Source organism: Hippocampus zosterae, chromosome 2 (assembly GCF_025434085.1).
Source record: "Hippocampus zosterae strain Florida chromosome 2, ASM2543408v3, whole genome shotgun sequence".
In the NCBI taxonomy this organism is placed as follows: domain Eukaryota; kingdom Metazoa; phylum Chordata; class Actinopteri; order Syngnathiformes; family Syngnathidae; genus Hippocampus; species Hippocampus zosterae.
Genome location: NC_067452.1, coordinates 29,221,590 through 29,243,092, shown reverse-complemented (window position 1 = coordinate 29,243,092; position 21,503 = coordinate 29,221,590). Strand labels below are relative to the sequence as shown.

The following is a 21,503-nucleotide window of genomic DNA, read 5'->3' as shown; positions in this document are numbered from 1 at the left end:
TGAATTGGCCTTCTAACTGAAGTTATCTTATAGTTCACCTTGTATCACAGAGGCTGATGATGTTAAAATGCTTTTTTTTTAAAAAACAGAGCATGTAGAATTATTTCCAATAAAACGTTACTGACGGTAACCTTTTGATGTTTTAAATTGCAAAGGAATCAAGAGTTTGATCACTGTCCTTTGGAATGGATGCTTCTATATAGTGATCGACACTATGAATACCGACGTTGTATTTTTGATTTTTATTCGTATTTCAATGTATTGATTTAGTTATCCGTATATACGTTTAGTCATTTATCTGTTTATTTTTTCATGTTGGCGTTTTATTCGAACGCAACTACCGGTACATGTCAGTGTTATGCACATGATGAGGAGACAAAACTGCTTATAACAAAGTGACTTTATAGTTGCCTGTTGAGAATGACAAAGCCGGATGAATTTAGGGAGTCACAAGTGCTTCCATAATCCTCCTTAGCATTGCATTCCTCCAGTTTTTCCCCCCCAACAAATCGCCACCTTGTCGTTGTGTCATGTGTGACCCTTTGTTGTAGTAACATACGTACAAAGTATTGTGTTTTTTTACACATGTCCAGTTTTTCATTGTTTAAAAGGTTTTGTGCTGATCTGACATCAGATGTTCATTTTCATAGCACAGCAATATGCACACAAGGTGTAATAACGAGCCCCCAAAATGGGTCAGGTGACTTGAGAAGATTTAGGGGAAGCACTTGTGTGGCATTTTAAGAGCGCATGAGTTCTTGAATTTCTAATACCCCTAATTAAATGATTTTGTTACAGGTTTCTTGTCAAGCCACTCTTTGTTGGCTTGTATTAACACATGCATGCAGTAATAAGCTCAAAAGATGGTGGTCAATTTTTGAGGCTCGGTGGTGTTTTACTCTGGTTCAGCTTGCACATAGGTGTCCTGTCTCTTGGTATCTCCTACACGCACCTTCAAAACTCCTTTACATACTAATGCTCATCTTTGAAGTTTTAATTGAACAATATGTTTGTCATTGTGCTTGTAGTTTGCTAGTGTGTAGCCTATGTCACATAAAGTTCAACTGCATCATACTGGGGTGACTTATTCTATTAGTTTTGGTCTCTTGTTGTCTCTAAATAAGATAACTAATATATTAAAGAACAAACTACAAAAAGGGAAGCCTTGATATAGGGTTTGTTAACACATTAGTTGGTTAGTTAACTGTTTTTCCAAAGAGTTCAGTCATTAGATTAGAGCAGCAAGAGTGGCCTCCTGCTTGCCAAATAGTGAGCTCATGTTTAGCGCTACTTCTTTGACCTTTTAACAGTCAAAAAGCTAAGTTAAGATCATATGCCTCTAACCGTGTTCCAAGTTACAAGATCAGAGATTTCACAGGCTAGAAAAGTCACAGACTTCATGCGTGGGGACGACCTGAATCTTTGCGCACATGATCGACATGCATGTGCACATTTCGAAATGTGTTCGCAATATTGCATGTTCATTCCAGACGGGCATTTATACTTTACATAATCAGTGTCAGTCCAGATGGCCCCCCTACCCTTACTCTGTGTGTGTGTGTGTGTGTCTGTGTGTGTGTGTGTGTGTGTGTGTGTGTGTGTGCGTGCGTGCGTGTGCAGGGCCTCCTTTGTCTGCTGACACCCGCTCAAACGTGAGTTTATAAAGCCTCTTTCCCATTGCTGGCTGCTCACTAAAGGGATCTTTGACAAGGAGGAAGATGATGAAGACGTCTGCTTGGCTGCTGGTGCTGCTGGTGGCCGCCTCGCACGCTGTGGCCAGTAAGTAGAGAAGGTGCTTTTTTTTGTTCTTTTAAAAAAAAATAATTTAAAAAATGCTGCTATTATAATATTGAAAAATCGAAGGCAAATGCAATAGCATGACATGCAATTTATGACAATCACGTCCCTCGTGTAGTATAATATTTACATATAAATGACTTTATTGAAATGCTCATAAATTAATATGAGTGTTAATTATAATCTGCAAGACCCCCCCCAGGAAATATATACATTATTTTATTTTATGATCACTGCACCACTCTAACATGTAAGCTTACTTCATTTCTGTGGCCTGTCAGTTACTCCACATATGAATAAAAGTTAAGCAAATGTAATCTTTGATAAGATCTGGATGTCGATAGAGAAGGTAGAAAAGTTGTCTGCAACCGTTGTAAGAACTGCGCATGTATATGTAAAATAATAATAACATTGAATGCAGCAAAAATTGCATGGATGACACTTTAAAACGATTTGAAATAAAATTTTCTTTTTTTTTGTTTGTTTTAATCCAAATTCAAACCTGTGACTCTTTAATCTGCATTCAACTCGCACACAGCTGAGGGTCACATGAGAAGGATTGAAGGAAGCAAGGACACATTCAAGCACCGTTGGACACATTTGTATGTTTTATCATGAACCCCCCCCCCAGCAGTGATACTGGGTGACATAGCTGTTAGATAAAAATTATGCATTCATCCAAGATAGTGCTTCCACTTTCGTTCAAACTCCAAATCTTTCATAAGATGATTTAGCACTTCCACCAAAGACTTCAACGCCACTCACCACCCAGCACAAACAAAGCAATTCCTGAACTAAATAATTTCCTTCTTCTTTTTCAATTATATTCATTTTAGAGTCCAGAAATCGCTTCACTCGCTATCCATCCTGGAACACCAAGCTTTACCCAATCTGGAAAGATGGAGACCTCCGTTACACAGACTCCTGGAAAGGTTTGCATCTCAACATGTTGGTATTGATTCAAATATTTGTATTTGGCTACCTAAAATGTACTTTTGAAATATTTGTTACGACACACGTCCTTTGACTGGCGTTGAACCTGTCCCGGGGTGTTTCGCTCAAAGTCAGCTCGTATATCGGCTCAAGCTTACCGAATGAGGATAATCAAGGCATAGACAATGGACAGGTGGATGTTCAGAAACTTCAGGGCTTCATGTTTTCTGTGTGCTCTTTGAACAGGTGGAAAAGTAACATTCAATGTCGCCAATGACTCGCCAACTTTGACAGGAGCCAAAGTGACCTTCACCATAGACTTGGAATTCCCCCACAATCAAAAAGTTCAGGCTGATGGAAATGTGGTTTGGGCACAAGACTGCATTGTTAATGGTAACACACACGTGTGCATACACACAATATTTAATACGCTCTGAGCTACAACAACATAGGAATGTCACACTTATTTGGTACACTATTTTGATTTGTATTCTGAACAAATATGGCTTGAACCACCATTGAACTTCACCCACAATCTTTTTATTGCACAACCACTTCTACCAACAACCCACATATGAGCTGTAATCCCCTTACAATGTGACTGTCAAGAGCTGATATTCTTCATGATTTATGTCGCATTCTCATCCAGGAACCAAATACCTGGCGTCTCAGACTGTTTTCCAAACTCAGAAGACAGACTGGGAAGCAGTTTTCCCTGATGGGACACCAATCAAAAAGGACAAAAAGCCCAACTATGTGTTTGTCTGGAAGACATGGGGTAATCAAAGCTGTCTTCTTACAATGTATTTCACATTTAGCAGCTCATGTAGGGTATCAGTGATGTACAGTAATCCCTCGTTTATCGCGTTTAATGGGGACCAAAACCACCCGCGATAAACAAAAATCCGCGAAGTAGCGACCAAAAAACAGGGAAAAAATTAATACATTTTAAAGTCCGCTAAAAGTCCGCAAACGGTCCGCGAGAAGCTGCAAAACAACAGCGAGTCACATAGAGCAACATACAGTACACTACTGTACTCCATGTGTATTAAAAAAAAACTGAATAATAATTATGAATATGTTTGAAAAAATCTGCGATGCACTGAAGCCACGATAAACGAACCACGAAATAGCAAGGGATTACTGTATTTGAAAGGTCATTTAATTGAGCTGTTCGCATTTTGTTGAAAAAAAAAAAAAAGCTATTATGTGCCCCCGGGCAGGTCAGTACTGGCAAGTGGCAGACGGTCCCTCTTCCACTCTGACCATCGACTCAGCCGACATTCCACTGGGGTCCTTCACCATGGACATCGTCATCTACCACTACCGGAGCAAGGAGAAGTTCATTCCTCTCGGTTACGCCTCCACTCAATTTTCCATTACCGGTAGGAAATTCAGATGGATTTTGAATATGAACCCTGCATGGAACAGTTAAGGGAAGAGGAGGGAATTGTCGCTGTCCTCCTAATAGCATGTGATTCGGATGCACCATTATTTGATATATAGTCATGGAAAAAACAAAACATAAAGAGTTCTACATTGATGACATTATTCTCTGTCATTGATTTTCTGAAAGTAAAATGTAACAGTGGTTCACATAACATCCACTGAATTTACCAAGTATCATTCCTTGTTGTCTCAAACAAGGATCCCCATGTTTTTGAACACCTATATTTGAAATCGAACTCCTCTGTCTGCATCCCGCCCATCATCACTGCTGTACGTTGTTTGCATCCCTTATGCATCTGTTTGTGTATATTTGTCTTTGCATCTGGGTCCGTTTCAAGACCATCTCTATCCAAAGCGATCAATATAGTATGAACAACTTTTTTTCTTTCTTTTTTTTTTAATGCAGATCAAATCCCATTTTCTGTCTCCCTGGACCAAGTGGATGACATCCTGGCTGGTGACATGAGCTTTGTCCTGAACAGGGCCATTGCCTTTAGCGTCAGTCTGCATGACCCTAGCCAGTTCCTGAGCGACGCCGACATCACCTTTAACTGGGACTTTGGGGACGACAGCGGGGCCCTCATTTCCAGAGAACTGACCGTCACCCACACCTACGTGAGCTCCGGCTCGTTCAAGCCCCGCGTGGTGGTCCAGGCGGTGATTCCAGACAAGGATTGCAACCCTCCAGTGGATACCACAACCAAGTCCCCTGCGCTGCCCATTGAGCAAGAAAGCTTGGGTATACCATCTCGTGTTCATGATGACATGACATGATTAGCCTCATAATGTGGATGCAGCTAATCGTTATTAAACATGTGACCTGTGGTAGCACCTGCAGTCCCCCCTCTGGATTCCAGCAAAGCAACTGGTTTGAGGACCAACGCAATTCATTCGGACACAGAGGAAGACAACAGTGAGGACGAGACCTCAACCGCACAGCCCGTCCAGGAAGGCGCGCCAGCGGCCAATAGTCCCTCCCCCACCAACTATGAGGCACACGCCGACTCTGTCTCTAACATTTTGAGTGAGGAGGCGACGAGCGATACAGTGAAGGAAGGTAAAGATGGCTGCCAACATAGTTGCCCTTAGTGGCACAAAAGTGATGATGATTCTATTCATGATTTACTGGGGCCCTAGAAATTTGTATTTTGATTTGCGGCATTCATGTGTTGTCATTCACACAACAATAACAGCCTTGTGTGAAATTAAACAGGCCCAGATCTCACACTAGTTCAAGTTGTGAGTCAATTCCAAGTATTTTTGGGGGATATTTTTTTGGTTGGTGTGCTGTGAAACCGATTAAAACAAAGTTGGGAAACACTAGTGTAGGTCACAATGGCTTAAAGAAGGACCGTGGTCATGATTGGGTCACAAATGACTCCCTGTGTTGACTCTATTTTTGATGCAGGTTTAAAGCGGCCATCGTTAATGACAGGTCGTGCCACTGTTGTCCTCGTTGCCAAAAGGGAAACAAAGGACAAACCCACTGAGGATGACTGTGTGACATATCGATATGGCTCCTTTTGCGCTGAAATTCAAGTGGTTGGTGGGTTCCTTGTCATCACTGAGTAACACTCCTCTGATCAAATGTCTCCTAATTGATTTTCAGTGTCAGTCTTTAATGTTCTCGTTGCCTTTCAGAGGCTGTAAAGAAAGTCGAAATTGTCGAAATGGACAACAGCATCATAGCAACACCAGGAATGAACAACAAGGCTATTGATCTCACTGTAACCTGCCAGGGGAGGTGAATGCACCCAGATCTATAAATACTTTACAGTGGAACTTAATCAATCAGTATCCGAACATTGGTTGTCTTTTGAAGAACCTCAGAACTGGACACACATGCGCTAACCACTCACACCACTGTGTTATGACCGTAAAACGTAAACGCAGTAAATCAGTCTAGTTTATCCTGATAGCAATTGACGCATATGTTGATGTACCCGGTACTGCTTTGAGCGCAAGACCACTTCACAAAATGTATGCATTTGTTATTTGAATTTGAATTGATTACTGTTGATGTCTCTCTCGTTCATTCAGCTTCCCCAAACAGGTGTGCAGCATGATTCTGGATGCAGAGTGCTTGAAGCCCATTCACACCACATGCAACATGGTGGAGCCCTCCAAAGAGTGCCAGTTGGTGTTGCATCATTTCTTCAACAACTCCGGCGTCTACTGCATTAACGTGTCCATGGCCAATGACGTCAGCTTGGCTGTCACCAGTGCCAAAGTCAACATTGACATGGGTAAGTGTAGTTAGGCTCCATTTCACTCATTCTTTTGCCTTAAACCTGGTCACTGACACCCCTGTCTTTGTTTCAGACTCGGGGCTGTCCTCTTCCAGCATCATCGCCGCTGTTCTAGGTGTCATCCTCCTTACTTTGTCTCTGGGAGTAGTGGCATTTTCTTACAAGTAAATATTTTTGTAATTTATCTATCTCTCTCGCTAGCTAGTTACCTAGCTAGATAGTTATTGAGCTAGCTAGCTCTGGTAGGCCAATGTTTTGCCATTTTTCTTTTTCTTAAAATTACAAAATGATGAATTACTACTTTTTAATTAATTAGAATGAATCAGTGTTATTTACCCCACACAATGAAACTCGCAGGGTCAGCAAACTCAGTCATAACTGCAATACTTCAGTCCGACAGCAGGGTGTGCACTTTACCTCCAAACTTTTTTTGACCTCTATTCCTGAGATCAGGTGTACCCAATTCGGTCCTCGAGAGACCCAATCCAGTCTGTTTTGCGTGATTCCCTTCTCCAACACACCTGATTCAAATGATCAGAAACGGATCATTTCCAGACCAACTTGGTGTATCAAAATATGATCAGGAGCTGATCAATGGAAGCTGGTGTGTTGGAGGAGTGAGACATCCAAAACAGGCTAGATAGGAGCTCTGAAGAACCAAACAAGGGCACACCAGCCATAGAGTTACACAAAAATATCTCTACTTTCGATTCCTTGCACTTAGAAAAGAAAGTAAGGTATTCATAGCTGATGATAATTAATTTGCATTGTCGGCCTACTAAATGTAATCAGATTTATGTATGAAACATCACATTTTTGTTAATGTGATGTTAATGTGAACCAACTTTTACAGTACTGTACTTAAGATATGTGGTTGTCTCAATAGGCGCCTGAAGTCCTACCACCAGCTGAAGCAAGACATCATGGGGGCCAAGGACCCTGGGGCTGTCTTGTGTCACAGTGGTTCCTCAACAACAATGCTGTGGAAGTTGCTCAACAGGCGAGGAGTGGTCGATCAACGCCCCCTGCTGCAGGACAGAGTAGTGTGAATCAGGCCCCCACCAGCATCTCGACGACGTAGCAAATTCTCCTCACCGCTCCCTTTTTGTACTTTTTTTAAAATGTACTTTTTTTTAACAATAAACAAATGTATCAGCTTCTTGTGAATCAAAACATGCCACTGAATTATGCCAAATTTTTGTCCTTGATAAAGAAATTTTGCCAATCAAATCAAAGTATTGAATCACCACTGAGTTTGTTTTTTCCATTAAACTTTGCTTTGAGCATTTATGTCCTCTTTCCTTTCAACCTCAACTATTAGCTGCACAGATGGTGTAGCTTGGCCCTGTGAGCAATCAAAGTGAATAATCAATGTATTCTACTTTCAAACATTTCATCATATGGAATCATGAACTCTAAAATGAAACCGAAACAACTTCGTAGTTGTATCATCGGATTTGCGGCCGCATGGTCTGGACACTCGGGTGAAGAGAGGGGCGGAGCTGTCAACTGATCACCACCTGGTGGTGAGTAGGCTCCGATGGTGGGGGAAGATGCCGGTCCATCCTGGCAGACCCAAACGTATTGTGAGGGTTTGTTGGGAGCGTCTGGCGGAATCCCCTGTCAGAAGGAGTTTCAACTCCCACCTCCGACAGAGCTTTTCCCATGTTCCGGGGTAGGCGAGGGACATTGAGCCCGAGTGGACCATGTTCCGTGCCTCTATTGTTGAGGCGGCCAATCTGAGTTGTGGCCGTAAGGTTGTTGGTGCCTGTCGTGGCGGCAAACCCCTGTACTCGCTGGTGGACACCAGCAGTAAGGGATGCCGTCAAGCTGAAGAAGGAGTCCTATCGAGCCTTTATGGCCTGTGGGACCCCAGAGGCAGCTGACGGGTATCGACTGGCCAAGCGGAACGCAGCTTCGGTGGTCGCCGAGGCAAAAACCCGAGCGTGGGAAGAGTTCAGTGAGGCCATGGAAGCCGACTTCCGGACGGCCTCGAGGAAATTCTGGTCCACCATCCGACGTCTCAGGAGGGGGAAGCAGTGCACCACTAACACTGTGTACAGTTGGGATGGGGCGCTGCTGACTTCGACTCGGGACATTGTGAACCGGTGGGCAGAGTACTTCGAAGACCTCCTCAACTCCACCAACACGCCTTCCTTAGAGGAAGCAGAGCCTGGGGACTCTGAGGTGGGCTCTCCTATCTCTGTGGCTGAAGTCACCGATGTGGTTAAAAAGCTCCTCGGTGGCAAGGCCCCAGGGGTGGATGAGATCCGCCCGGAGTTCCTCAAGGCTCTGGATGTTGTGGGGCTGTCCTGGTAGACACGCCTCTGCAACATTGCGTGGTCAACAGGGAGAGTGCCTCTGGATTGGCAGACCGGGGTGGTAGTCCCTCTTTTTAAAAAGGGGGACCGGAGGGTGTGTTCCAACTACAGAGGGATCACACTCCTCAGCCTCCCTGGTAAGGTCTATTCAGGGGTGCTGGAGAGGAGGGTCCGTCAGGAAGTCGAGCCTCAGATTGAGGAGGAGCAGTGTGGTTTTCGTCCCGGCCGTGGAACAGTGGACCAGCTCTACCCCCTTAGCAGGGTCCTCGAGGGTATGTAGGAATTCGCCCAACCAGTCTACATGTGTTTTGTAGACTTGGAGAAGGCGTTTGACCGTGTCCCTCTGGGAGTTCTGTGGGGGGTGCTTCGAGGGTATGGGGTACCGAACCCCCTGATACGGGCTGTTCGGACACTATACCACCGATGTCAGAGTTCGGTTCGCATTGCCGGCAGTAAGTCGGAATCGTTTCCAGTGGGGGTAGGACTCCGCCAAGGCTGCCCTTTGTCGCCGATTCTGTTCATAACTTTTATGGACAGAATTTCTAGGCGCAGCCGAAGCGTTGAGGGGGTCCGTTTTGGGGGCCTCAGTATTACATCCCTGCTTTTTGCAGATGATGTGGTGCTGTTGGCTCCTTCAAACGGGGCTCTCCAACTCTCACTGGAGCGTTTCGCAGCCGAGTGTGAAGCGGTTGGGATGAAAATCAGCACCTCCAAATCTGAAACCATGATCCTCAGTCGGAAAAGGGTGGAGTGCCCCCTCCGGGTCGGGGAGGAGATCTTGCCCCAAGTGGAGGAGTTCAAGTATCTTGGGGTCTTGTTCACGAGTGGGGGTAGGAGGGAGCGGGAGATCGACAGGCGGATCGGTGCAGCGTCTGCTGTGATGCGGACGTTGTATCGGTCTGTCGTGGTGAAGAAGGAGCTGAGCCAAAGGGCGAAGCTCTCAATTTACCGGTCGATCTACGTCCCAACCCTCACCTATGGTCACGAGCTATGGGTCGTGACCGAAAGAACGAGATCCCGGATACAAGCGGCTGAAATGAGTTTTCTCCGCAGGGTGTCCGGGCTCTCCCTTAGAGATAAGGTGAGAAGCTCAGTCATCCGGGAGGGGCTCATAGTCGGGCCGCTTCTCCTCCACATCGAGAGGAGCCAGATGAGGTGGCTTGGGCATCTGATTCGGATGCCTCCTGAGCGCCTCCCTGGTGAGGTGTTCCGGGCTTGTCCCACCGGGAGGAGACCCCGGGGAAGACCCAGGACACGCTGGAGAGACTATGTCACCCAGCTGGCCTGGGAACGTCTCGGGATCCCCCGGGGAGAGCTGGAAGAAGTAGCTAGGGAGAGGGAAGTCTGGGCTTCCCTGCTAAAGCTGTTTCCCCCGCGACCCGGCCCCGGATAAGCGGTAGATGATGGATGGATGGATAAAATGAAACCTAAATAGAAACGCAAGACAAAGTCACTTGTCATAGGATTTTATTTGGAGCCAGGACGAACATTTTGAAGAATTTTAAACACCCAATCTGGAAACTGACTGACGCTTGTCTGGAATGCCTTCAAGAACACATAGCAATTCAATTCCCTATTTCTTATGCCTTTTAATATTCTTCTCCTTCCTCCTCTCCTTCACCCTCAATGGAGTCGACGCCAACCTCCTCGTAATCCTTCTCCAGAGCCGCCATGTCTTCTCTGGCCTCGGAAAACTCGCCCTCCTCCATGCCCTCGCCCACGTACCAGTGCACAAAGGCGCGCTTGGCGTACATCAGGTCAAACTTGTGGTCGAGGCGGGCCCAGGCCTCTGCGATGGCTGTGGTGTTGCTCAGCATGCACACGGCCCTCTGGACCTTGGCCAGGTCCCCACCGGGAACCACGGTGGGAGGCTGGTAGTTGATACCTACCTTGAAACCAGTGGGGCACCAGTCCACAAACTGGATGGTGCGCTTTGTTTTGATGGTGGCGATGGCGGCGTTGACGTCTTTGGGCACCACATCACCACGGAAGAGCAAGCAGCAAGCCATGTACTTGCCGTGGCGAGGGTCACATTTGACCATCTGATTGGCGGGCTCGAAGCAGGCGTTGGTGATTTCTGCCACAGAGAGCTGCTCGTGGTATGCCTTCTCCGCAGAGATGACGGGAGCGTAGGTGGCCAGGGGGAAGTGGATACGGGGGTAGGGCACCAAGTTGGTCTGGAACTCGGTCAGATCAACATTGAGGGCACCATCGAAGCGAAGGGAAGCGGTGATGGAGGACACGATCTGACTGATCAACCTGTTCAGGTTGGTGTAAGTAGGACGTTCGATGTCAAGGTTCCTGCGACAAATGTCGTAGATGGCCTCATTGTCAACCATGAAAGCGCAATCGGAGTGCTCGAGGGTGGTGTGAGTGGTCAAGATGGAGTTGTAGGGCTCCACCACAGCGGTGGACACCTGAGGAGCCGGGTAAATGGAGAACTCCAGCTTGGACTTCTTGCCATAGTCTACGGACAGACGCTCCATCAACAGGGAAGTGAAACCTGAGCCGGTGCCACCTCCGAAGCTGTGGAACACCAAGAAGCCCTGGAGGCCAGTGCACTGGTCGGCCTAAGGACGCAAATGTAACAGACATGACATTAGAGAAAAGACGAGTGTATTCTGGCTTCCTCCCTTAGTCTAAGACTATCCAATTTAGTGACATAGTGTCATGTCAAGTGTTTGGAAAATTACACACCAGTTTGCGGATCCTGTCCAGCACCAGGTCAATGATCTCCTTGCCGATGGTGTAATGTCCGCGGGCGTAGTTGTTGGCGGCATCCTCCTTGCCGGTGATCAGCTGCTCGGGGTGGAAAAGTTGGCGGTAGGTTCCAGTCCGCACCTCATCTGAAGAGATTCAATAAAAATTGGTTTTAGATTTTTTTTCAAGAGGAGAACAAACAGATTTGTATGAGAGTTTTACCAATGACAGTAGGCTCCAGGTCCACAAAGACGGCTCTGGGGACGTGTTTTCCAGCTCCGGTCTCACTGAAAAAAGTGTTGAATGAATCGTCTCCACCGCCCAGTGTCTTGTCGCTGGGCATTTGTCCGTCCGGCTGAATGCCGTGCTCCAGGCAGTACAGCTCCCAGCATGCATTGCCGATCTGGACACCGGCCTGACCAACGTGGATGGAGATACACTCGCGCTGTGCGGGGAAAAAATATTCAAGTTAATTAAAATTACTTTGTACTTCGAGTGTCATTGCTGTACCTAAAAATAAAACCAAACATTAACGTTGAACTAGTCTACTGCGCCCCTATCGTTTGCTGCACGCATTGCAGCATGAGACGCCACCCTGCTGCATGACAGCCCACACCAAATCGCTGCTGCCCGCCCCCCAAACCCCCTCCACATCTCCCACACACACCCCACCCCACCCACAGAAGAATAAAACGTCCTTTTGTTATGAGCTGTCTTTTTTTTTTACTCCTTCTCTTCTCTTGTGTTTCCTGCATCACTCTCCTCTTTTGACAAGGAAATGCAAATGAGATGCGCATGCGCGTGCGAACAAGGTCTGGAATATTCCACTTGCTTTCCTCCACCGAGGATGCACAATCACGACGTTGTACTGGTAAAAAAAAAGGGTTCCAAATCCAATGCTCGGTTAAACTCTACGTACTGGAAATTCCGTAACTGGAAAAGAGAGGAGAATCCACATGAATTCATTCGGGGGAGAAAACACATTTCCCAGTTTATTCGAACGAAGCACGGTTTTCGACGCATATGTTATACCAGACTTTAAAAATATTCAGTAATGAATTATGAATTAATGAATGAATTCATAAAAACGAATTTATAAATTAAAAATGAGCTGCGATAGAAAATCATTTATGCATCTCCACACAGCCAAGCCCCTCCCTGTCATCCGACGTCGTTTGCAAGGTGCCACATTTATTTGTAAATATTTTTTGTTGGTTCGTAGTCCCAAATTTGGGATAGAAAATTTAACTAAATATTGAGATGTTTTTTGTCGCTTTGAGCTTCTCCCACCTCAGTACCACCAGTCATTGTTCGCATCTACACAACACACACACACACACTCACACACACACAAACGTAGGGCATCGCAACCTGCTACAATCGATATAGGGCAAATCAAATTGATAGTCCTTAATGACTTCGTTAACTATATCAAGTGTTAACAATACATTTGTCTTACATGTTGTAAATTAGATCACATTACATAACAGCGCCTATACGGCGGCGTGCTGGAAGGAGCCGACACGACAATCTTCTTTTCATCCCCCCCAAAGAACCTCTATCCAAAGAAATAATAATAAAAAAAACACCGTTGTGCAAAAGACGATCGATGAACTCACCATGTTTTCGTCTAGGGCTCAAAGCAGGAGAGAGAAGGAAGAAAATGATTTTTTTGTTGGTTTTCTTTTTTTTTTGTCTTTTTTGAAGACGTTTGCGTTGCGTGTTGTACCCAACGGGGTCGATGCAACAACTGCTGAATGGGAGGGCGGTGCTCGCACATTTATACACGCACGGCGGCATTGGGGCAGAGCGAAAAGACCACTCTACTGCCCCTTGTTGGTTACATTTATATATGTTTTTAGGGATGTATGACTTAACCCCGTGTGTGCATTACGTTTACCCGCCGTGCTCAAAATCCGCTATTACTGTATTAAGGTTAAATTGCAAATAGTTGTCATGAATTTTGCTACTTGTATGCAATCATGCTTTATTGCACTTAAGCAGAATGTGAGGGCCGCTTGTCATCCTGCAGAGACATGGACAAACCCTACCATGCGTGCAGTTCTTAAGGCGTGGCATTTAGCAATCAATAGAGAGCAGCATGACGCACATGGGTGTAATCTGCGCTTTGTGTTGTTTTGCTGGACATTTTCAGTTTGGATTTTGCAACAGTCACAATTTTAGCTTGCCATTATGTATTTCTAATGTGATTTTGTGCCTCTATGTGCCTTTATTGTACGGTATGGTTACCGCAGCTTCTATCTATCTATCTCCCCCTTCATCTCAAACTGCTTTAAACAACAAAACGTATGAGGGGAAAAAGTGGTTAGGATTGCATGACTGTCCATGTTTTATGTTATGTGGTGCGTTTGTTATTTTACTTTATGTTAACTGTTTTGTTAAATGCTTTTTATTAAAGCTGCATCTGTTGTGAAAGTGCTATATAAGTCAGGATGTATTGTATTGTATTGCATCTATCATCTATCTATCTATCTGTCTCTCTCTCACTCTCTCTCAGTCCGTCCGTCTGTCTCTCTGTCCATCCATCTATTTTATTTTCAGATTTTATCACAACTCATCATTCATTCATTTTATGTATTATCATATTTGTCATAATTATTACTATTGTGTTCAATTTTTTATTCCAATAATGAGACTGCATGGAAAATGGTTAAAATAGCATCGCAGAAACAACAAACCTAGCATGGAGCTGATTTTTTTTTTTCATTTACATGTCTGAATCACTGTATGACTAAATTGTGGCTACCATGATCGCATAGGCTCGCCATCATGGCTGCCCACCTTCCTCTTCACCCTCTTTTGTGCCCTCGTTTTCTGCAGTGATGTCATCCTGTGGGCCGATCACATGACCTCCACGTCACTCAGTCACTCACTCTGTGGTTTTGGGGCGTTTCCTCACTTTCTAACCTCTCTGCGAACCGAAAATGACTGCTGTGGATTGTTGTGATGTGCGAAGCAATAAGATGTGGCAGTGTTTAGTTTCACAGACCTTTTATTCTATTGCCAGCATAAGGCCTAGATAGTACAGTTTGCTTAAGAGAACACCCCGAAGATTTTATGGAAGGAACAGTAAGTAGTAAGATGGATGGCTATAGATGAATGGGAGGCCAGACGGCTGGGCAGACACACAGGAAGTGAAGCCTCGAGAACATTCTCTCCTCCTCCTCCTCCTTCTATTCTATGTTAGCAGCTGTTCCAAGTGAGAGTTGAAGCAGCTGCACTCCGAGAGTAGAATTCTGAAAAGATGGGAGTGGTCCTCTACTGGCACCAAAGCGACTGGGCTGCATCGCGCGAAGAGAACACGACACCATTCCCCAATGACAGAGCATGTTTTCCATTGAGCGCAGCACAAATATATTCATCCCATTTTTGCATTGCAGCAGCCAATTTAGGATGATTTTTGTCATGTAGTGTTTTCAAGTGTATCATAAAAAACAAATTACATTGTGGCATATTTACAGTTACTGAAGTGAAGGAAACACAATACTACCTTGACTTTGTTTGGAACGGAAAAAAACATTTCCACATTGTAATGATGGGAATTATTTATTGAACAAACAATATTTGAAGTAACATTTTTCATATAAGTGTCAAAATACATACATCAACACGCTGTTAAAGGAGACGAATTCTGCATTAAAAAAATACAATATAAAACAGCTCCCAGGTGTCTTAATAAATAGTCTATGACATTCTTCAGTCACACTATTGAAAGGAAATAGAATTATAGCGCACTTGTCACTTGTTCAAATCACTCAGTTCTGTGGGGTGGTTCTATCTCATGCAAATACACATTACAGTTTTTTGTTAGGATGACAAGGGACAGAACGAGGCCATGTGACAAAGCAAGCGACTACTTAGTGTTGCCTACTAGTTTTTCTGCCCGCTTTTCTGACTCCTCCTGGCAATTTTTCAAAAAGCAACAGCAACAATTTTTTTTGTGGCCTAATCAGAGACGACGACACCAAATGAATGGTTTTCAGACAAAGGCACGACAGTCAAATTTTTATAAAGGCAAGGATGGAAAAAAAAATGCAAATTAGCTGAATTTGCGAAAGTCCCTCAAAAACACATTTTTGGAAATAGAGTCAGTCGCTTGGTTGTTTAATTTCACATTTGATGGATGAGCTGACACCCGAAATACCCAATTATCTGTATGTAAACAATAAAAGGTATTTTACTGCTACACACCCCGAGTCTAACACCAGGTTTTAGTGATAAATAAAATGGCAACCCTTTTTCTCCATTAAAATGTGAGTTAAAACAACGTCTATGTTCTGAATTAACCAATCACGTTCAAACGTGTGTCAGATGGGTGTTCTAACTCTAACTGGTATTTGCAAGTGCTTTTTATTCCCTCCACCTTGACTTAAGACCCCAGTTGCAGTTAGAAAAAAACATGCCCTAAAAACAACCATGGCAGAGTCCCGCACTACAGTATATATGGTCATTATAGCATAAGTAAAACAACACAAGTTTTATAAGAATTCTGACATAAGTACAGTAATTTACTAAAGTGAGTCAGTTGATTTTGAGATATAAAAAGGAGGGGCCAAACGAGCTGACCTGGTACAGTCTTGAATATCTATTTTAAGCCACATCATATTCAAAGGCAGAAAATTTCACGCCTTCAGGCAACTTATCAAATAATTTCTTTTGTCGTGTTAGGAACCGAGGTGCTAAGCTGTTCAATAGTATTGATCTTTATAACTGTTTAACACATCCTGTTGTATATGCTCACCGCAATATATTGAACACTGTTCTAAAAAGCTGAATAAGTGCAACCATTTTCAAGTTGAGGACATCGGCGTGAAGTTGTCAGGAAGCAGCCTCAGCCTCACAGGGCAGCTGCTATTTAAGCCGGGTCACGTGATAAGCAGATAAAGGTGGTCTCATGCGGATACTGGGTCTGTATCCAGGCAACGGGGCTATTCATTCCCTAGCAACCGTTAAATCTTGGGAGGAGGAATGGGGGTTGGGCCATCTGTGCTTGTACATGACTGGACAGGATGACCTCATTTGTCAGCTAAACCCTTGGGATACAAAGATTGGGCACAAAATCAGTCTGGGACCTAGAAAAAGATGTGTCGTTTACTTAATAAACAAGGACCACCTACAATGGAACCTTGTAAACTTGTCTAGCTCTTGTCACTCGGAGAGTAGAAAGCTAATCAGCTCATCAGCTATTTGCTAAGTGCCACCAATTCCAATGGTGAATAATGCAGGACAACTTTTATGGGAGGATGGGTCAATTATACATCCAAATGGATATTGCCTTCGCGGGTCAATTACATGCATTATGCATGAGGGTCAGTAAATCCATAATGTTGCCTGCCTGTGCATCTAATACTCTAGATACATAAATGCTACAAATTCAAATAAAAACCTATCCCTGATCGAGAGGCTACTAGTACACGACATGTGCTGAATAGTTGGACCTCATAGTGTTACAAGCACGGCACAGTAGTTTACTAGCTAGATTTAACTGTATACTAGTAGGCTAAAAGTGATGCTAGTGGTGGAAAAAATTGTTCCAAGTAGGACACAATTGTTCTACTGTCACACCCTAGTCATTGTACTTGTGTGGTGAATCTTCTTACTAGTGTGGACAATTAACAGCATACTACTTCATGGACTTGTCCTGGATATCAAATGAATCCACAAATGGCTTTATGGAAAGCCGTTTGAGCATCTATTCAATATCCTTGATAAGGAGCCTACTAGGGCATGATACATACTGTTGTACTACTAGTTGGACCTTGTTGTGTTACTTAGGAAATTGCTACTTTCCAAACAGCATTTATTCCATATCATTGTTAAAAGGAGTACTAAGTAGTACCTTCTGCTGCCTTTCAACCAGATATGGGTTCGATTTGTGGCCAGCACGCCAATACCAAAGTACAAGCCTTGATTAAAAAAATAAAATAATTGATAGACCTTAGTTTCATCGGGAAGAACATTTGGCCTAACAACTGTGCCAAACAAATCATTTGAATGACCTTCTCTGGCTATACCCAGACAGGAAATATTGAAAATCACAAGTAAGACAATAGTTCTGTTGCCCAAGAAGCTCGCTGGATTCTAACTAGTAGAGTGTTACTAGTATAGGGTCCTCAAGCTATGGAATAAATATTTAAACAGTTTTCAATTGGTTTGCCTGATACGAATTAATTCAACGTTGTGTTTCCAACTAGTTGTCTGGGGCCTGCCTGGCTGGTAGCATGAGCATCACGCTGAAATTACGCAGCATTTTCCTCTCAGCGAGCCATGCTTGCGGCACAATGCCGGGTGGGGTCAGGGAGGACGTCTGTGTGACCGCGGTTGATATCAGCCAATAGAAAGCCGCAAATCGCCTGCGTCTGGTTGACTGATAGGAAACTACCCAATAATAGGAGAGAACTCGAAGTCGCCGCGCCTGCTATCAGCCAATGGAGACAGAGCAGGCGGCGGCGCGAGTATAAATAGTGTAGAAAGTCCCGGCGAGCGCCATAACGTCTTACATCGACCGCGTTACAGTCGCATTGTGAGACATTCTCAACGGACTTTCTTGTAACTTCCTCGACTGGCCGCTCAAGAGAAGCAAAATGGTAAGAGTGATTTTAAAAACTTCCACGAGTTGCTGACTATAGTAGGCATCTTTGTGTCCCATTGCTCTCGGGTAAGAGATGGAGTCGAAATAAATGTCGATTTTTAAAAAAACTAACTGTTACGTTTGGTGAGCCATTCCTCATAAATTGTGTTTATAATATGTAACATTTTGCCATAAAAAGCCCCCTGGGCGGACACGTAGCAAGCTGACTGACGTAGAAGATTGCTCACGCGGCACTTTTGACTTACGCTTGATAGAACAGACCGACCCGCCATTTTCTTCAAAAGTCCCTGAGAATCCAAACATGCAGGCCCTAATTACAGAGTTGCGCATTCGGATGGGTGATGGTGAGCACATCGTTTGCCATTACATGACCTACGCCCAGAGTCACCCAATCCCGGGAGAGGCGGAGGAGAAGGAGGAGGATGGATGGATGGGTGGGTGGGTGAGGGTGGGGCTGGTTTGTGATGAGGCAACGAACCATCACCATCTCGCAGGGCCTTCAAAATGCTTGCTAATAATTTAACATTGATCAACAGTCAGCTGTTATTCAAGCGCCACAAACCTGCAACGTCATCTGTTAAATTTGCGTGGTTACAAATAAATTGATACATTGTAGACTGCTCCTGAAAAGTTGATGTTTTGGTTAATTTAAAAAATCAATTTGTGGTGAAATTACTTCAATGTAAGCAACTTTACATGAAGTCTCAATTTAAATTCTATTCCCCACTGCACAGCGTGAGTGTATCTCCATCCATGTTGGTCAAGCTGGCGTCCAGATGGGCAATGCATGCTGGGAGCTGTACTGCCTGGAGCACGGCATCCAGCCGAACGGACAGATGCCCAGTGACAAGACAATTGGGGGTGGGGATGATTCCTTCAACACCTTCTTCAGCGAGACCGGTGCTGGAAAACACGTCCCCAGAGCTGTCTTTGTGGACCTGGAGCCCACTGTCATTGGTAAAACTCTCATACAAATCTGTTTGTTCTCCTCTTGAAAAAAATCTAAAACCAATTTTTATTGAATCTCTTCAGATGAGGTGCGGACTGGAACCTACCGCCAACTTTTCCACCCCGAGCAGCTGATCACCGGCAAGGAGGACGCGGCCAACAACTACGCCCGCGGACATTACACCATCGGCAAGGAGATCATTGACCTGGTGTTGGACAGGATCCGCAAACTGGTGTGTACCTTTCCAAACATGACATGATTCTATGTCACTAACATGCATAGTTTTAGACTGAGGGAGGAAGACAGAGTACACTTGTCTCTTTTCTAATGTCATGTCTGTTACGTTTGCGTCCTTAGGCCGACCAGTGCACTGGCCTCCAAGGCTTCTTGGTGTTCCACAGCTTCGGAGGTGGCACCGGCTCAGGTTTCACTTCCCTGTTGATGGAGCGTCTGTCCGTAGACTATGGCAAGAAGTCCAAGCTGGAGTTCTCCATTTACCCGGCTCCTCAGGTGTCCACCGCTGTGGTGGAGCCCTACAACTCCATCCTGACCACTCACACCACCCTTGAGCACTCCGATTGCGCTTTCATGGTTGACAATGAGGCCATCTACGACATTTGCCGCAGGAACCTTGACATCGAGCGTCCTACGTATACCAACCTCAACAGGTTGATCGGCCAGATCGTGTCCTCCATCACCGCCTCCCTTCGATTCGATGGTGCCCTCAATGTTGATCTGACCGAGTTCCAGACCAACTTGGTGCCCTACCCCCGTATCCACTTCCCCCTGGCCACCTACGCTCCCGTCATCTCTGCTGAGAAGGCATACCACGAGCAGCTCTCCGTGGCAGAAATCACCAACGCCTGCTTCGAGCCCGCCAATCAAATGGTCAAATGTGACCCTCGCCACGGCAAGTACATGGCCTGCTGCCTCTTGTACCGTGGTGATGTGGTGCCCAAAGACGTCAACGCCGCCATCGCCGCTATCAAAACAAAACGCAGCATCCAGTTTGTGGACTGGTGCCCCACTGGTTTCAAGGTGGGTATCAACTACCAGCCTCCCACCGTGGTTCCCGGTGGGGACCTGGCCAAGGTCCAGAGGGCCGTGTGCATGCTGAGCAACACCACAGCCATCGCAGAGGCCTGGGCCCGCCTCGACCACAAGTTTGACCTGATGTACGCCAAGCGCGCCTTTGTGCACTGGTACGTGGGCGAGGGCATGGAGGAGGGCGAGTTCTCCGAGGCCAGAGAAGACATGGCGGCTCTGGAGAAGGATTACGAGGAGGTTGGCGTCGACTCCATTGAGGGCGAAGGAGAGGAGGAAGGAGAAGAATATTAAAAGGCACTCGATTGGTATACAGGAAATTTCTCTAAAGCATTCCAATACGTTGGTCGTTCAAAGTATGACATGTTCATAAACTTGGAATAAAACATGTGAAGTGGTTTTGTTTTCATGAGTGATTCTTAAATGTTGCATTAATTCACTCCTACCTGGAGCCACAAATGCCACATCAGCTTCATATGACGATCTCACCATGTAGACTTGCTGCTCACTTTTAAGTCTACTGCTCCCCCTACTGGTGGGCCTGAGCCCAAAGAACGAAATCGTGATTCATTTTTCTGCTGCGTGTCCTGCTCAGGGTTCTGGGTGAGCTCGAACCTATCCCAGGTGACCATTTGTGAAAAATAAATTGGACTGGATGCCAGTCAATCATCAAAGTCGAATTCAGTGAAATGTGCAGCAATCAAATTCAGCTAATTCTACAAGAACTTGTGACTCTTTAAAATGACCAAATTTGACCTACTCAGGCAACTCTTAAGACATTGTGCACTTGTGTCTCCCAATTCCACATACAGTTGCGTTTTGGCCATGGCCGAGTGAGACTCAAATACTCCAAGTGAGATGGACTGTGATAGTTGGCAGGATGGAATCCAGCTAGACCTGCACAGGTGTCAAACTCCAGTCCTTGAGGGCCACTCCTGCAGGTTTTAAGCGTTTTCCTCCTCCAACACACCTGATTGAAATGATCAGGATCTTTATTTGGCGCCTGAAAAGATTACTGATGAGCTGATCGCTTGAATCGGGTGTGTTGGAGGAGGGAGGGACCTAAAACAGGCAGGAAATGGCTCTCAAGGAACCGGCGTTCCCTAACCCTGCTCTAAATCTTCCCTAAGTGTGGTTGTGAGTTCAAAAGGTTCTTTGTCTATGTGTGCCCTGCGATTGGCTGGCAACCGGTTCAGGGTGTCCTCCGCCTACTGCCCGAAGACAGCTGGGATGGACTCCAGCAACCCTTGCAACCCCTGTGAGGATAAGCGGATCAGAAAATGGATGAATGGATGGATGAGTGGAAAGCAGTGAAACGTCAATCCAGGTAATCCCTGCGATTATTCAACCTAACCCAGTTGTTCTCAGGCAATAAGTGGGGTACACCCTGAACTTTTTTTTTTTGGTTTGTTTGTTTATTGAACATAAAACATATACAGTAATAATTT

General features: G+C 45.1%; 3 protein-coding genes across 3 annotated transcripts; 2 read left to right on the top strand and 1 right to left on the bottom strand.

Annotated features, from left to right (window-relative positions):
- Positions 1–1,602: 1,602 nt before the first annotated feature.
- On the top strand, positions 1,603–7,716 carry pmelb (premelanosome protein b). The gene is made up of 12 exons (XM_052059457.1): positions 1,603–1,779; positions 2,634–2,729; positions 2,977–3,123; positions 3,380–3,508; positions 3,954–4,115; positions 4,586–4,918; positions 5,009–5,236; positions 5,588–5,725; positions 5,821–5,923; positions 6,220–6,425; positions 6,502–6,592; positions 7,315–7,716. The coding sequence occupies exons 1-12, from the start codon at positions 1,719–1,721 to the stop codon at positions 7,475–7,477; spliced, it is 1,857 nt and encodes a 618-aa protein (XP_051915417.1). The 5' UTR covers positions 1,603–1,718; the 3' UTR covers positions 7,478–7,716.
- Positions 7,717–10,199: 2,483 nt separating this feature from the next.
- Positions 10,200–13,229, bottom strand: LOC127596695 (tubulin alpha-1B chain). Its single transcript, XM_052059503.1, has 4 exons — positions 13,069–13,229; positions 11,672–11,894; positions 11,447–11,595; positions 10,200–11,319 (listed from the first exon to the last, which is right to left on the bottom strand). The coding sequence occupies exons 1-4, from the start codon at positions 13,069–13,071 to the stop codon at positions 10,339–10,341; spliced, it is 1,356 nt and encodes a 451-aa protein (XP_051915463.1). The 5' UTR covers positions 13,072–13,229; the 3' UTR covers positions 10,200–10,338.
- A 4,660-nt stretch (positions 13,230–17,889) lies between these two features.
- LOC127596696 (tubulin alpha-1A chain-like) lies at positions 17,890–20,453 on the top strand. The gene is made up of 4 exons (XM_052059504.1): positions 17,890–18,057; positions 18,797–19,019; positions 19,095–19,243; positions 19,369–20,453. Exons 1-4 carry the CDS (start codon positions 18,055–18,057, stop codon positions 20,347–20,349), a joined length of 1,356 nt encoding a protein of 451 aa, XP_051915464.1. The 5' UTR covers positions 17,890–18,054; the 3' UTR covers positions 20,350–20,453.
- Positions 20,454–21,503: the final 1,050 nt, after the last annotated feature.

Bases quoted from the DNA above. Each gene is read 5' to 3' on its own strand.
- pmelb (XM_052059457.1), top strand. From the start codon at position 1,719: ATGATGAAGACGTCTGCTTGGCTGCTGGTGCTGCTGGTGGCCGCCTCG. The intron at 4,919-5,008 runs GTATACCATCTC...GACCTGTGGTAG, and splicing joins CATTGAGCAAGAAAGCTTGG to CACCTGCAGTCCCCCCTCTG. The intron at 5,924-6,219 runs GTGAATGCACCC...TCGTTCATTCAG, and splicing joins ACTGTAACCTGCCAGGGGAG to CTTCCCCAAACAGGTGTGCA.
- LOC127596695 (XM_052059503.1), bottom strand. The intron at 11,596-11,671 runs GTAAAACTCTCA...GAATCTCTTCAG, and splicing joins CCTGGAGCCTACTGTCATTG to ATGAGGTGCGGACTGGAACC. The intron at 11,320-11,446 runs GTGTGTAATTTT...TTGCGTCCTTAG, and splicing joins TGGACAGGATCCGCAAACTG to GCCGACCAGTGCACTGGCCT.
- LOC127596696 (XM_052059504.1), top strand. The intron at 19,020-19,094 runs GTAAAACTCTCA...GAATCTCTTCAG, and splicing joins CCTGGAGCCCACTGTCATTG to ATGAGGTGCGGACTGGAACC. The intron at 19,244-19,368 runs GTGTGTACCTTT...TTGCGTCCTTAG, and splicing joins TGGACAGGATCCGCAAACTG to GCCGACCAGTGCACTGGCCT.